Source organism: Panthera onca, chromosome B2 (assembly GCF_046562875.1).
Source record: "Panthera onca isolate mPanOnc1 chromosome B2, mPanOnc1 haplotype 2, whole genome shotgun sequence".
Lineage (NCBI taxonomy): Eukaryota > Metazoa > Chordata > Mammalia > Carnivora > Felidae > Panthera > Panthera onca.
In genome coordinates, this window is record NC_138343.1 from 44,481,055 (window position 1) to 44,494,663 (window position 13,609).

Sequence of the window (13,609 nt, forward strand, 5' to 3'; positions counted from 1 at the left end):
TCGGAGAAGAAAACAGAACCTCCAGGGGACTTCCTCCTGCTTGTCCATATAGAGGTACCCAGATGAGTCTCTGAGGACAATGGCCATCCCCATCCAAAGGGGATTTCCTGATGGCCAAGTCTCAGCCAGAAGACACAAGGTCACCAAATCCAGGAAATGCCCCACCTCTTGGACATGATGACTTTAAAATAATTGTGTATGGGTTTGGGTGGGGGAAGGGGTAGCCTGGAGTGATCATGGGCGATCAGTCAGGAATGAGAGGTGGCATTTTATGTGAAAAAAAAAAAATCCCAGGGAACAGGATGACAATAAGGTGGTGACTAAAGTCTCCAGGGTCGTCAGATCTCTCTCCTCCTCGCCAAAGCCCTGTCCCTCACTTCTCTTTTTCTTGAGCTGGACTCCCCAGCTTGACATCTTTGCCTCCAGTTAGATAATTATCACCCCACAAAGGCATCCTAGCACAGGTTTACGTGTGCTAGCAAAGTAAAAGTAAACAACTCTGCACCAAATCTTAAGTGTTGGCCCTGTGCTGGTATGAGAGCGTCTGACCCTCACAACAAAGCGATGGAGGAGATGCCATTTCTTCTCATGCTATGTAGAGGAAACAGGTTCAGGGAGACGGAGAAAAGACGAAATTTCCCGGGCTGACCAGAGCTGGGTTTCACACTCAGCGACGATGCGGGGGCTGTGTGTCTACAGTCTTGCGGCTCAAAGCACAGCCACCGGAGCAGGCACGACGTCAACTTGTCAGAAATGCAACATCCGGACCCCACCCCAGACTTCCTGAGTTGAGATCTGCACTTTGACCAGGTGCGCCGGTGGGTTCATACACACGCTGAAGTTTGAGGGGCTCCGTTGCCACACTTTGAAAGCCCACCACCCCACCTTTGCACACGCAGGCTCGCTGCGGCATTACTCAGAATAGGCTAGACATAAAAGCAGCCCAAGTGTCCATGAATGGGCAGACGGATAAACAAAATGTGGGATATACGTCCAACGGATCATTATTCAGACTTAAGCAAGGAAGGAAATTCTGACGCATGTCACAACGTAGGTAAATTTTGAGGACATTATGCTAAGTGAAATAAGTTAGTCACGAAAAGGCAAATACTGGATGACTCCACTTACGTGAGGTACCTAAAGTAGTGGAAATCATAAAAAGAAAGTAATAATAGTGATTGTCAGGAGCTGGACGAAAGGGGGGAATGGGAAGTTCTTGTCTAACGGGGTTAGATCTTCAGTTTTGCAAGGTGAAAAAGTTCTGCACACTTGTTGCATGACAATGTGGATCTATTTAACGCCACTGAACTTAAAAATGGGTAAGGTAGGGCGCCTGGGTGGCTCAGTCGGTTGAGCGTCTGACTTGGCGCGGGTCATAATCTCGCAGTTCGTGAGTTCGAGCCCCACGTCAGGCTCTGTGCTGAGAGCTCAGGGCCTGGAGCCTGCTTGGGATTCTGTGTCTCCCTCTCTTTCTGCCCCTCCCCCTCTTGTGCTCTGTCTTTCTCTCAAAAACAAACATCACGGGCGCCTGGGTGGCTCAGTTGGTTGGGCGTCCGACTTCGGCTCAGGTCATGATCTCACGGTCCGTGGGTTCGAGCCCCGCGTGGGGCTCTGTGCTGACAGCTCAGAGCCTGGAGCCTGCTTCGGATTCTGTGTCTCCCTCTCTCTCTGCCCCTCCCCCGCTCAAGCTCTGTCTCTGTCTCTCTCAAAAATAAATAAACATTAAAAAAAATTTAAAAAAATAAACATTAGATTTTTTTAAATGGTTAAGATGGTAAATGGTATGTATGTTACCACAATATTTTTTTAAAGCCCATCAGCACAGGGTTGCATTTGAAATGGTAGAAGGTCAGCCTTGGGAATGGATGGGCAGCTTAGGGCAGTACAGGCTGATGAGGCAGGTTCAGGTGTATCTCTCCAATGAGAGGGTCTGTGGCCTTTGGGTTGTGTGAAGATATTATATCTCAAAGGCAGATCTAGAGAGGAAAAGTGGACACCTCTGGGATAGTGGTGGGAGTTTCTAGAAAGATGGAATTCGAACCCAACCAGAAGCCTTGGGAAGTCACTGGCTTATCCTCTGACCAGCCAATGCCCCCAGATGGATGGAGGGGCATTATTGGGGCCACAGCAACGGGGGCCATCCTGGTCTAGGGGGAGGGCACAGCTGAAGCCAGGAGGCCAGGAGTGCTAGGAAATTCTGGAATAAAGGTCAAGCTGACTGTATTGCTGAGATCACCTCACCCTCGGGCTTTCTGCCCACACGTCTGAGTAACTAGAACTCTGCACTGACCCCATGAAGTCATAAGAGGTGTGAATGTTTCTCTCCCATTTACCTGGACAAGCTGCTGCATACGATCACACAAGGGGAACCTCACACTGGAGTTTGGGAGAAGAGACACATAATGCACACCTCCCAAGTCATGACAGAAATAATGAAAAAGACAAAGCAAACCTAGGTCAAATGAAAGACACAAAAACAGAAAAGAGGAATTAAGTGCATCAAGTTCTAAAACACAACCTTGAAAGTAAGATCAAGCATCTTCTATATGACATTAAATGTGAATAAACTATGCTCCCCCAAGCAAAGTCAGATTTACTCAGATTTTGTTGAAAAGGAAAAACAAGATGAAACTTCAAACACATGTTGTTTATAAGAGGACTTCCAACACAAAGTGGTCCGTTAAAGGCTAAACAAAAAACAAAGAACAAAGATTGGGCAAACATGAATATAAAAACAAATATTATAACGGAAACAGGGGACAAAGAATTAAAATTAAAAAGTACCAAGCAGAGGGGTGCCTGGGTGGCTCAACTGGTTGAGTGCCTGACTCTCAATCTCGGCTCAGGTCATGATCTCACGGTTCGTGCGGTCAAGCCCCATGTCAGGCCTGTGCTGACAGCACAGAGCCTGCTTGGGACTCTTTCTCTCCCTCTCTCTCTGTCCCTTCCCTGCTTATGCTGTCTCTGTCTCTCTCAAAAATAAATACATCATTTTTTTTAAGTACTAAGAAGACCGAACGAGACAGTCTATAATGCCACAAAGTATCAGTGAAACTCTTAACAATAGTGACGGACTGAATACAACAGTGCTAAAATACCTTTTAAAAAAATCAGTAGCAAAAAATGCCATCACAGTAGAGAAATAGCAGCAGTAAACAACACCACAGCTTTTACTGTGTGCCAGGCACTGTTCTAAGGCATCTCGCACATATTAACTGACCTAATTCTCGTAGCAAGCAGGAAATTGGTACTATTCTCATTATGAGACAGGTGAAGAAATTGAACCACACAGAGAATTACATCGGTTGCCCAAGGTTTAAAAACCAGTAACGTGCCCTGTCTCTGGTGCACGAAGTGGCCTAAGGAAGGAATAACTAATAATTTCCATAAGGAAGGAGGGAGTATTTATTATCCTCTGTCTTGTCTTCCCAAAGACAAGACGAAACCACCTGGATAATTTGTCAGCAAAGAGTTTAAATGACATCGACGGCCCCTTCAGCTATATCAATCTGTGATTCTCACACACACACACACACACACACACACATTTTGAAATGTGTTCTAGTCTGATGCTCACGTTAAAATAAATGCTTTGAGAACGTGTCCTGCCCCCAGTCCTCAAAATCTGCCTTCTGGTCATTGTTGTCAGTTTCAGAGTAGAGTTTCAGGACTCAAAGTGGCCATTTACTTAAGGAGGGAAGCCTGAGGGATGTTCCCTTGATCACCACTAATCGCGGAGTATGGTAAGTTGTAGCCAGGTAGACAAACGAACATCCATGTATGTCCGCCACCCCCTCCTCGCATTTGCAACATTTTCTCAAAGGCCCCAAAAAACATTTTTAAAAGCAATTTCCATCTGCAACAGTCCCAGGAAGTCAGAAAAATTTGACAGGGAAAAATATAGCACACATGGATGTACTCACCAAGGGATGAACAATAGACTCTAAATTCAAGTTCGGTGTAGCTTGGGAAAAATAAATCACAATAATCATACAGCACAGCGTGGTTCTCCTTGGGGATTTCATTTCTTTACGTTTGAAGTGCTTTGCCTGAAATGTAAATATGATGGTTTAGAGATGGAAGAATTTGTTTATTACACATAGAAAGAACTAGCAAACCCTGTTTCGAGCATCACACTACCAAAGGACCTTTGCAAACAGACAAGAGAACAGAAGGAGCATGAAAATATCAACTATAGAGGAGAGTCTTTGCTTCAGACCCAGGGCTGAGGATATGATCATGTCAGGATGGATGAGGGTTGGGCGGGTTGTGGAGGGACCTGTACATAGGACAGAGAGCGGATGTTTGGGTACCCTTCCTATATACATAGAGAAGGAGACAGAGAATGAAGGAGAAAGGAGAAACGGGGGAGGGAGGGAACAAAGCAAGAAAAAAGGAAAGACTTCTCAGCAAGAAATACTTTAAACATCGTGATCCAGTATACCTAACATACGAACAAAAGGATTCAGAGAACACTACTTGCCTTTGCTACATACAACACACTGTGATATTTCCAATTGTATTCTATCCTACCTTACCCTATTTTTCCTTTTAATTCTGGTAGCAACCCATTAAATTGATTTCATGATGCATAATAATGGGCGTGGGACCCATTAGTACGAAAAATCTTGGATTTAGCCATAAAAATATAATCTGTAATTTATAGTCTTTTATGGTATTACAGTAAATAACACAGAATATTAATATAATATGTCCCATCTTATGCATTGATTTTTGATATCAACCTCTTTATAATGCTGGTGATTAAGATGAAGTTTTTGGTGACCAGATTAATCATCTCTGCATTTAAAAGGTAGAATACACAGGGGCACCTGGGTGGCTCAGTCGGTTAAGCATCTGACTTCAGCTTGGGTCACGATCTCGCAGGCTGTGAGTTCGAGCCCCACGTCGGGCTCTGTGCCGACAGCTCAGAGCCTGGAACCTGCTTCAGATTCTGTGTCTCCCTCTCTCTCTGCCCCTCCCTCACTTGTGCGCTCTCTCTGTCTCTCAAAAATAAATAAACATTAAAAAAATTTTTTTAAAGAAGAATATCACATTGCGTAATCCCAGTTCAATGAAGTGGACCCAGACAAACCACTTCGTACAGATTCCTTTCCTTACCAACTTTTTTACAGCCATGTATTTTCATGAAAAGAACACTAGACCAAGAGACAGAAGATATGTGTTAAGATGCAGAATCACCATAAACTGTGTATCCTTGAGTAAAGTCACTCACTTTCACTGAGCCCAATATTCCCCATCTATGAAATGGGGATAATTATACCTCCTCTAATTTTCTCACAGACTTTCCTGAGGCTCAGATGATTAAAAGCCATGGGGTGTCTCGGTGGCTCAGTCAGTTAAGCATCTGATTCTTGGTTTCAGTTCAGGTCATGAACTCACGGTTCATAGGATCGAGCCCCGAGCCAGGCTAGGTGTTAACAGTGCCCAGCCTGCTTGGGATTCTCTCCCTCCCTCTCTCCGCCCCTCTCCCATTCTCTCTCCCTCTAAAAATAAATAAGCTAAATAAAAGTTTGGGGGCACCTGGGTGGCTCTGTCAGTTAAGCATCTGACTTTGGCTCAGGTCACAGTCTCATGGTTGAGCCCCATGTCGGGCTATGTGCTGACAGCAAGGAACCTGTCTGGGATTTTCTCTTTCCCTCAGCTTCTCTGCTTCTCTGTCTCTTCTGTCTCTCAAAAATAAATAAACTTTTTTTTTTTTTTAAGTTAATCTGTTAAAAGCCATGAAGAGCAGCAGGGGTGCAGGCTGCCATGGTTTCACCCTGATTGTTAGTGGAATCCAGAGGGCAGTCATCAGGAAGGGGAGGCCTTGGCCCAGGCGTTCGAGGGAGTGCCAGGGGATCGTGGCCAGGATAACACACAGATGATAGCCAAGACCTACATGCCAGGGAGAATTGTGTTTCAATCACCAGCTGCTGACTGCCTCCTTTTCCTTTTCCCCCGTGGAAAAGGGGGAGGCAGAAGGCCCTGGAAAAGTGACCCAATTTGCAGATCTGGCAATCAAATACATTTCTAAAATTCTGCAGCTCAATGGCTTTTGGAAAATGCTTTGCAATTTAGGTTGCGAGAATAGATATCTAAACCAGATGCATCTGCTGTAGGGCAATTGTAGCAACTGATTCTTTGTTCAAAGGGAACAGGCTTTTGTGGGTATTGAGCAGACTGAGTGGGGTGATAACAACTGCTCCCGGGATGAATTGGGTATTCAGGAGGTGATGTAACCTTTTCGTGCCCCACCTTCGTGCACTGTGCTAGCTGGTTCTGGATTGAGACAGTTAATCAAAAGGATGAGATTTAGTCACTGAACGGTTAATGAACCTCCCTTGACTCATGACAGCCAGGGAGGGACCCAGGTGTTAGAGGGACTGGAGCTGACTCTATATCCTTTTTACCATTCCCCAGAGGTGGCTTTTCTGTCAGAATTAGCAAGAATTATAATGTCTCCAAGTGGTCATATCTGGTCCTTTTGTATAGGCCACTGGCCAATACTGCCCATTGTCCCCATCTTCTCCCAGGTCCCTAGAGACAGGTATTGATTAAATTAACACTCTCTATTGACCTATTTGGTGACAACAAAATCACAAGTCAATAGAGATGTCGAAAGGACCCCACTGTGGGGAAGGGAATGTTCCCTGGATGCAGGGGCATGAGAACAGGTACATAGCCATTGCTTACCCAGTAAGGGTGAGAGGTGGGTTCTCCACTTAAGAGAAGAATGCCACCACCTTGAGGGAGAGGTAACGTTAAAAGTATTTGACAACCAGTTTTGTATGGGCCTGGCCAATCAGAACAGTGATACCAGCTGAAGATCAGTTCAGCTTTTGGGGGTCCTACATTTTGGGAGATATCTGAAGACAAACTTCCTTTACCTATATCAATAATTTTTCAGTAACTCTCCAGCTCACAGCTGGTTTTCATCTGTGAGGAGGCCAGTGGAGACTGTGGGGGCTACTTAGCACGGCTAATGGGCAGAAAAATCCAAATTCACCCAATCAAAAGCATGAAGTAGAACCCCAGATTCAAGGCAATATATCTTCAGCAGAATCTCTTTAATTGTAAATCCCCTAGAGGTTCTTATGCATTCTATATTCCTGGATTAAATGGTGGACAACAACCAAGAAACACAGAGACAAACGGAGGCAGAGAAGAAAGAAAATTATCTGATGTTCTCAATTTCATTCTCTTTTGAAATTATAAATCTGGGATACTGTCTACTAAAACTCACCAACCTGAATGAGCTGGCTGTGTCTCAGAACCAACTGGGAACTATGATCTCATACTCAGTACAAACCCTGGGGTGATGAGCAACTTCCAGATCTTCTCTGGACCTATTTTCCTGTCTGTGAAGTTAAAGAACAGGGAGAGGGAAATCAAGCACCCTGACATCATATGCCAGGAATAGGTCCTCAGGATTCCCAGAAGCCCTGCACTTGCAGGATGAGGGTCTGGCTTCCTTGAAGCGGTCTATAATGACATTCTCTTGCAGAGTGATTATGCATCAGGAACTGCCACTGTGAGACTGGCCTGAAACACATTAGGGAATTATTCTCCCAAATCTGAAAAAAACCCACTTTCCTGGAAACCCTTCATCAGCCCTGACTGGCCCATACTTTATCGGGGGAGTGGGAGGAGAAGTAAATGGCCTTGCACGCCTTTGCAAGGTTAGAAGCATGTTCACGAAATGGCCACATCTGTGAGGCTCGATGCCCCAATGTCACCAAGTTGTGTTTCCACACTCCGTCTAAGTAGGGCAAGAGTGAGATTCATTCTGGAAATGATTTATTTCCTAAGTCCTACACAGCTCTCCCTTTTCAGGCTCTCTGGTATCCTCAACCCCTGTCCTCTGGGGACCCTAGCCCAGATACTCTCCTGGTTCCTTCTGGAGAGGAGGAAGGTAAGATGACAATGTGAGCCCACTTGCTCAGCCTCTGTGACCAGGGCTCTGCTCCCCGCTCTAGTCCCACACACATTGCCTCCCTTAGCATTGCCCAGGGGAAAAATTCCCTGGAGTATTTGTACATCATCTGCTTCAGTGGTTCTTCGCCCTGGCTGTGCATCGGAAGCATCACCTGGGGAGTTTCTTATTTTCCTTTTTCCATTTGTTTGTTCGTTATTTTAAAATCACCCTAGACCACTTGAGTTGGAATGTCTAAGGGGTGGAAGCTGAAATTCTCCATCTACCAGAGCTGTTTCTGATGCAAGGGAGGTTTGAGGTCTACAGATCCATATTTTCGGCCACCTATTGCCCTTTCTACATTTCCTTGCACGTTGGTACCTTCTATCACCAGCCTATAGCGCTCTCTACTAAAGAACTTACATAGAAACAGAAGTTTGAGGGGATGCATTTAGGAAGCAGTCAATTATGAATGAATGAATGAATGAATGAATGAACGAACGAATGGAAGTGTGGGCTCCAAGGTGATCTTCCCACCAGTTTTTGATACAATCCAATAGCCAAGGTCGTTAATTGAGACTGTGTTCAACATCTCATACAGTTATCAAATGTGTTGCACACTTGTGCACTGGCAAATACAGAGTGTTTTCTGCAGTCCCCAAATTGTGCTGTGCCTGCATAAATTGAAGTGAGCCATGGTCCTTGCCCCCAGGAAGCTCCCAGTCTTATTGGGAAGGCACGCAACATAGACTGAAAGAATATCAACATAAAAACCACTATGTACTGAAGGTCTACTATGTTCCAGGCACACTGCTAAGTGCAGTAAATAGGTTAGTGCACTTAGTTTCCCTGTCACGATGACCCTGTGAGGTAGGTACTTTTATCCTAATTCATAGATGAGAAAATGAAGGCCCAGAGAAGCTGCAGAATTCACCCAGGCCACCCAGCTAGTTGAGTAACAGAGCCAGATCCACCCCCACGAGGGCCTATCTCCCAAGTGAGCTGCACTGTGCGAGTGATAAGCATGCCTGGAACTGAAGATGGGGGAAAGCTGGGCGAGTTTGGGAGTGATTAGGGTCAGTGGCCAGACTTTGAAGGATGGGTGATGCTTTCATGTGTAACAAGGGAAGAAAAGAGAGTCTCAGGTGAAGGAGAACAGCATACGCAGAGGAAACAAGAGCCCAAAGGGGGAGATTTAGTAGTCCCTTGAGCCCCTCCTGGAGGTTCCCTTGAGCAGCTTGCCTGGCCGCTGTGCAGTAGGCTCAGCCACGGTCCTTAGGAGGGCTTTGTTCTCCTGAACAATTACTGGCACCAAAGAAGGCAGATCTATTTTTGCTCTGACTTGGAAGGAGAATTTGGTGGCATTACAGTTCAGGCGATTCCCTTTTTCCTGTAGTAGACTACAGTGGAAAGAGCACCACTTTGGAAGTGAAACAGGGTTGTATTCTGACTCAAGCTCCACCGCTCGGTAACCATGGTGAGACACTCACCCCCACCGAGCCTCAGTTTGCTGATATGAATGGCAAGGATCCCAGCGCTCGCCTTGCGGCACCGCTGAGGAGATTAGAGATCATGCCCACAAAGCACGAAAGGGCCTGGTCTTCATTGCAACTTGTTCTGGGCTGCGTTGTATCCCTCCAAAATTAATATGTTGAAGTCTAACCCCCAGTCCCTCGGAATGTGACCTTTAATTGAAGGTAGGGTCTTTAAAAAGGTAACTTAGTTAAAACGAGGTCATTAGAGTGGGTCCTCATCCAGTACGGCCAGTGGCTTTATGAGAAGAGGAGATTAGGACACAAACAGACACAGAGGAAAGACCACGTGAAGACCCCGAAAGATGATGACCATCTACCAACCCAGGAGAGAGGCCTCTGAAGAAATCAACCCTGCTGACATGTTGATCTCCAATTCTAAGCTCCAGAACTGTGAGAAAAGAGATTTCTGTTGTGTAAACCACCCCGTCTGTGGGACTTTGTTATGGCAGCCCTGGAAAACTGATTCGAATTCAGTAAAAATGATACCATTCGTTTTTTATTTAAAAAGGGTAAGTGTGGCCCTCTGGTCTGTTGCTTAATATTTATTGAGTGTTTATTTTGAGTATGTTTTTGATGAACATTGAAAAAGGGATTATCGGTGTGTCTGAACAGAGCATAAGAACACACACAATCTGAATTAGAAGACAAATTAGAATTTATCTCTAGTTCCAGCACTGCCTCCATGGAAGTGTGGGCTCCCCTTAGTTTTTCAGATGAGAAAACTAAGGCCTAGAAAGGACTATGTGCCTCAGGAGACCCCACCAAGCATTCTTACATTCTAGATGACAATATTGTCCTACAGTCGGGCAAACCATTTATGATAGAATTGTGGATAGTGACTGTCATCAAAGATGATGATGAGAAGTATAGATCTCTGTAATTTATTAGGTGCTCACTGAAGTTTGCCTCTGAAGTCCCATTACTATTCAAAGAGTCTAAAATTTCTCACATTTATTTCAAATCCAAGGTAAACCTCACGTAGGCTTCTGAGCCTAACCATGATGACCTCTTGTATTTATCCAACCCACCTCTGACTTACTAGGCAGTTCAGGCCTTCACCGCCTCTCTCGTGCACCATTGCAATGGCTTGTATTCTTTCCCTCTCCGCCCCATTGTCTACATGGACGCAAGATTAACCTTCCAGAAATGCCCTTCTCACATGTTATTCCCTGTTCAGCTCCCCATTGCTTTTTGAGTAAAGGCAGTTGCTTTCATTGATACTCAAGGCCTTCCATGACCTAGATTGTATATTCCAGAGCAAGTATATGTAATAAGCATCTATTAGATTTTCATCACTGACGGTGGCTGATTTTTCATAATTGAAAATAGAATGAGAGGTTTTCTGGGGTTCATGCCAAAGTAAAAATGCAAAACCTAATCTTTGAGAATCAATCCTGGCGGTGGAGAGGAGCAGTTATTATTGTCAAACTATTTTTGAATGTTTGGTAAAACCAAACGAATCCTACCATTTACTTGGTTTGTTAATCTCCGTCTTTCCCCGCCCCTTGGCCTCGGGATAATCACTGCATACTCCAGTTTAATCCATCCTTCAATGACAAGGCAAAAGGCTGCCTCCTGGCTGGAGGTTCCTTGATCTGCCTAGCTATAAATAGTCTCTACTTCCTCTTAATCGAGGTCCTTAACCTTCCTCCTTGTATTATATTTGTTGTCGTAAGCATAGCATGAAGCAAATCTATTTATTCCCTTACTCATGTATCCATTTCTGTATTCATTCACTGGGAAAACATTTATTAAGTCCTGCTAAGTGCCAGGTGCTCTGCTAGGTGCAGAGAAAGGAGCAGAAAACAAGCAAATGATCCCTGTCTCCATGGAGCTTAGAGTCTAATGGAGTAGATGAGCATCATTAAAGGATCAGTCACTCAATTCACTGTTTGACCATGACCATGAAAGTGTGACCAAGGAAAATAATCATGACACTAATATGTTGTTGAGCACTTACTATGTGCCAGGTGCAGAGCTGAGCATTGACTGTATTAAATCTTTTAATCCTCATTGCAATTCCAGTATAGGGATTTTAGTATAGTATCTACTTAACAGTATGATATCAAATGAACAGAGCCACAGAATGGTTAAATAATTTTCCCCAAATTACACAAGACGGTGAGTGGCAGAGCCAGAATGTGAACCGAAAAAGCCTAATTCCAGAGCCGATATTTTTCACCACTGTGCTGAATTTTCTAATAAAATCTATTAACAGAGGGACATGACCTAGTCCTGGGGATCTGTGGAAGGTATCCTGAAGGAAGTATTTAGTTGAGCTGAAATCTGAAGTGTGAGTTGGAATTAGCTAAAAACAAAAGGGAGCTCAGAGGGGGAGGAGGTTGAGAGTTCCAGGTAGGACAAAGATCATGTGCAAAGGCCCTGAGGCAGAAAAAATGCACGGTACATTCAAGGAGCTGCAAATGGGCCAGAGTGGCTGGAACACCAAAAGGAGCAGGGGATGTATACCGGAGGGCTTGTGAGGTGAGCAGGAGCCAGGACAGGCGGGGTAATTGCCACCACAGGAGTGTTAAGATTGATTAGGAAGACAGTAGAGAGAGTAGAGATGACAGCCAAGAACTGAGGCCCAGAAAATTCCAGCAACCAGAGGTCCTGTCAAGGAAGATGATAGAGCGAAGATGTTTGCGAATGAGAGACCAGAGAGGCAGGAAGGAAACAAGGTTAGAAGAGAGTCTGGAACCAGGGAAAGCCAGGTTTCAAGAAGCAGACTGTCACAACTGTGTCCAGTGGTGCTGAAAGGCCCACACAGAGGGGGCTGGTTTTGCCCATGGGATTTGGAGACATGATATGTTCTCAGCAAGGGCAATGTACTCGTGATATGTGCTCAGCTCTCGTTGGGGCGAGGAGGGAGGAAATCACATTGGGGGTAGCTGTAGACTATGTGCAAGACGAGTGAGTGTACACAACTTAGGAGATTTGCAAGGTGGAAGACAGAGTGGAGATTCCTCCCATTTGTAACCTGCTTGGCTCTCATGTCGCATGGAGTAGTGATATTATATGTGTGACTTTTTTTTTTATTAATTTTGTTTAATGTCTATTTATTTTTGAGACAGAGAGAGAAAGAGTGCCAGTGGGAGAGAGGAAGAGAAAGAGGGAGACACAGAACCCAAGGCAGGCTCCAGGCTCCGAGCTGCCAGCACAGAGCCCCACGCGGGGCTCGAACTCATGAACGGTGAGATCATGACCTGAGCTGAAGTTGGACACCCAACCAACTGAGCCACCCAGGAGCCCCATGTGACTTTCTTTTTAAGAAAAGAACTCAATGTATTGCACGTGAGGACTGTATCAAGGGAAGCCATGCCTCTTACTCGACCTTGGCCTGTGGCTGGCCAACTAGACAAGTTACCGTCCCCTTTGAGAGAGGCCACACGCATATCTCCCTGTGTCCTGCCTTGCACGTTCTGGGGAACAGCCTAGATGTTCAGGTAGTTATTTTTTAAACACGTACTTCTGATCAAAATAGCAGGTGAGAGACTGGACATAGATCTGCACATACATCATTCTACTCCTGGAAAATAATTCAGAGCAGATTCCTTTTGATGACAGGTGCTAAATTATAACACCAAATTCCAGGAGGGCTTCAACTGCAAATTCTGCTGTGATTATTACTCATCTCCATGAGGCACAGGGTATCAGCCATAACCTCCCTCCTGAACTTGAGGATTAAAAATCCTCACGTATAACCTTAAGAGCCTGCCTTCATAGATCTGTATTTTCCACAGCAGAGGTGACAAGACTTATCTTTGCCGACATTATTTAATTAGATGATTCATCCCTCACACATGCAGAAGTATAAGTTAAATATTTATTTAACACAAACACGAAACACAATACCAATTAAAGGACTGCCTTGAACATTTTTTTTTTCTATTTAATTTTCCCTTGCCTTGAAATAAGGTCCCGCAACAGCATTGTGTCAGGGCGGCTCGGTACCATCAGATTACAGAAGAACATTTGTTTGTACACAATGGGGTCAAGTTTTCCAAAACACACTGCCCGTGTGTGCAGCATTGATAACCTTTTACACTTCTTTCCCTGTTGTAAATCCCTGGAGAATTTGAGCCTTTAAGCAAGAGATTGCCATCTTTATGAAAACATTAAGTTCCTCACTCTGCTCTTATCTCATCGATCTTCCTAC

The 13,609-nt window shown here is 44.8% G+C and overlaps 1 protein-coding gene across 5 annotated transcripts in view; it reads right to left on the reverse strand.

Moving 5' to 3' along the window:
* Positions 1-13,609, reverse strand: part of ADGRF5 (adhesion G protein-coupled receptor F5) — a 97,568-nt gene that overhangs the window by 48,116 nt on the left and 35,843 nt on the right. For all 5 annotated transcript variants that reach the window (XM_060615674.3, XM_060615675.3, XM_060615673.3 and 2 more), the window contains exon 2: positions 3,924-4,049. In XM_060615674.3, coding sequence (XP_060471657.1) covers positions 3,924-4,025 — 102 coding nt within the window. In that variant the 5' untranslated portion in view covers positions 4,026-4,049. The remainder of the gene's footprint in view (positions 1-3,923; positions 4,050-13,609) is intronic.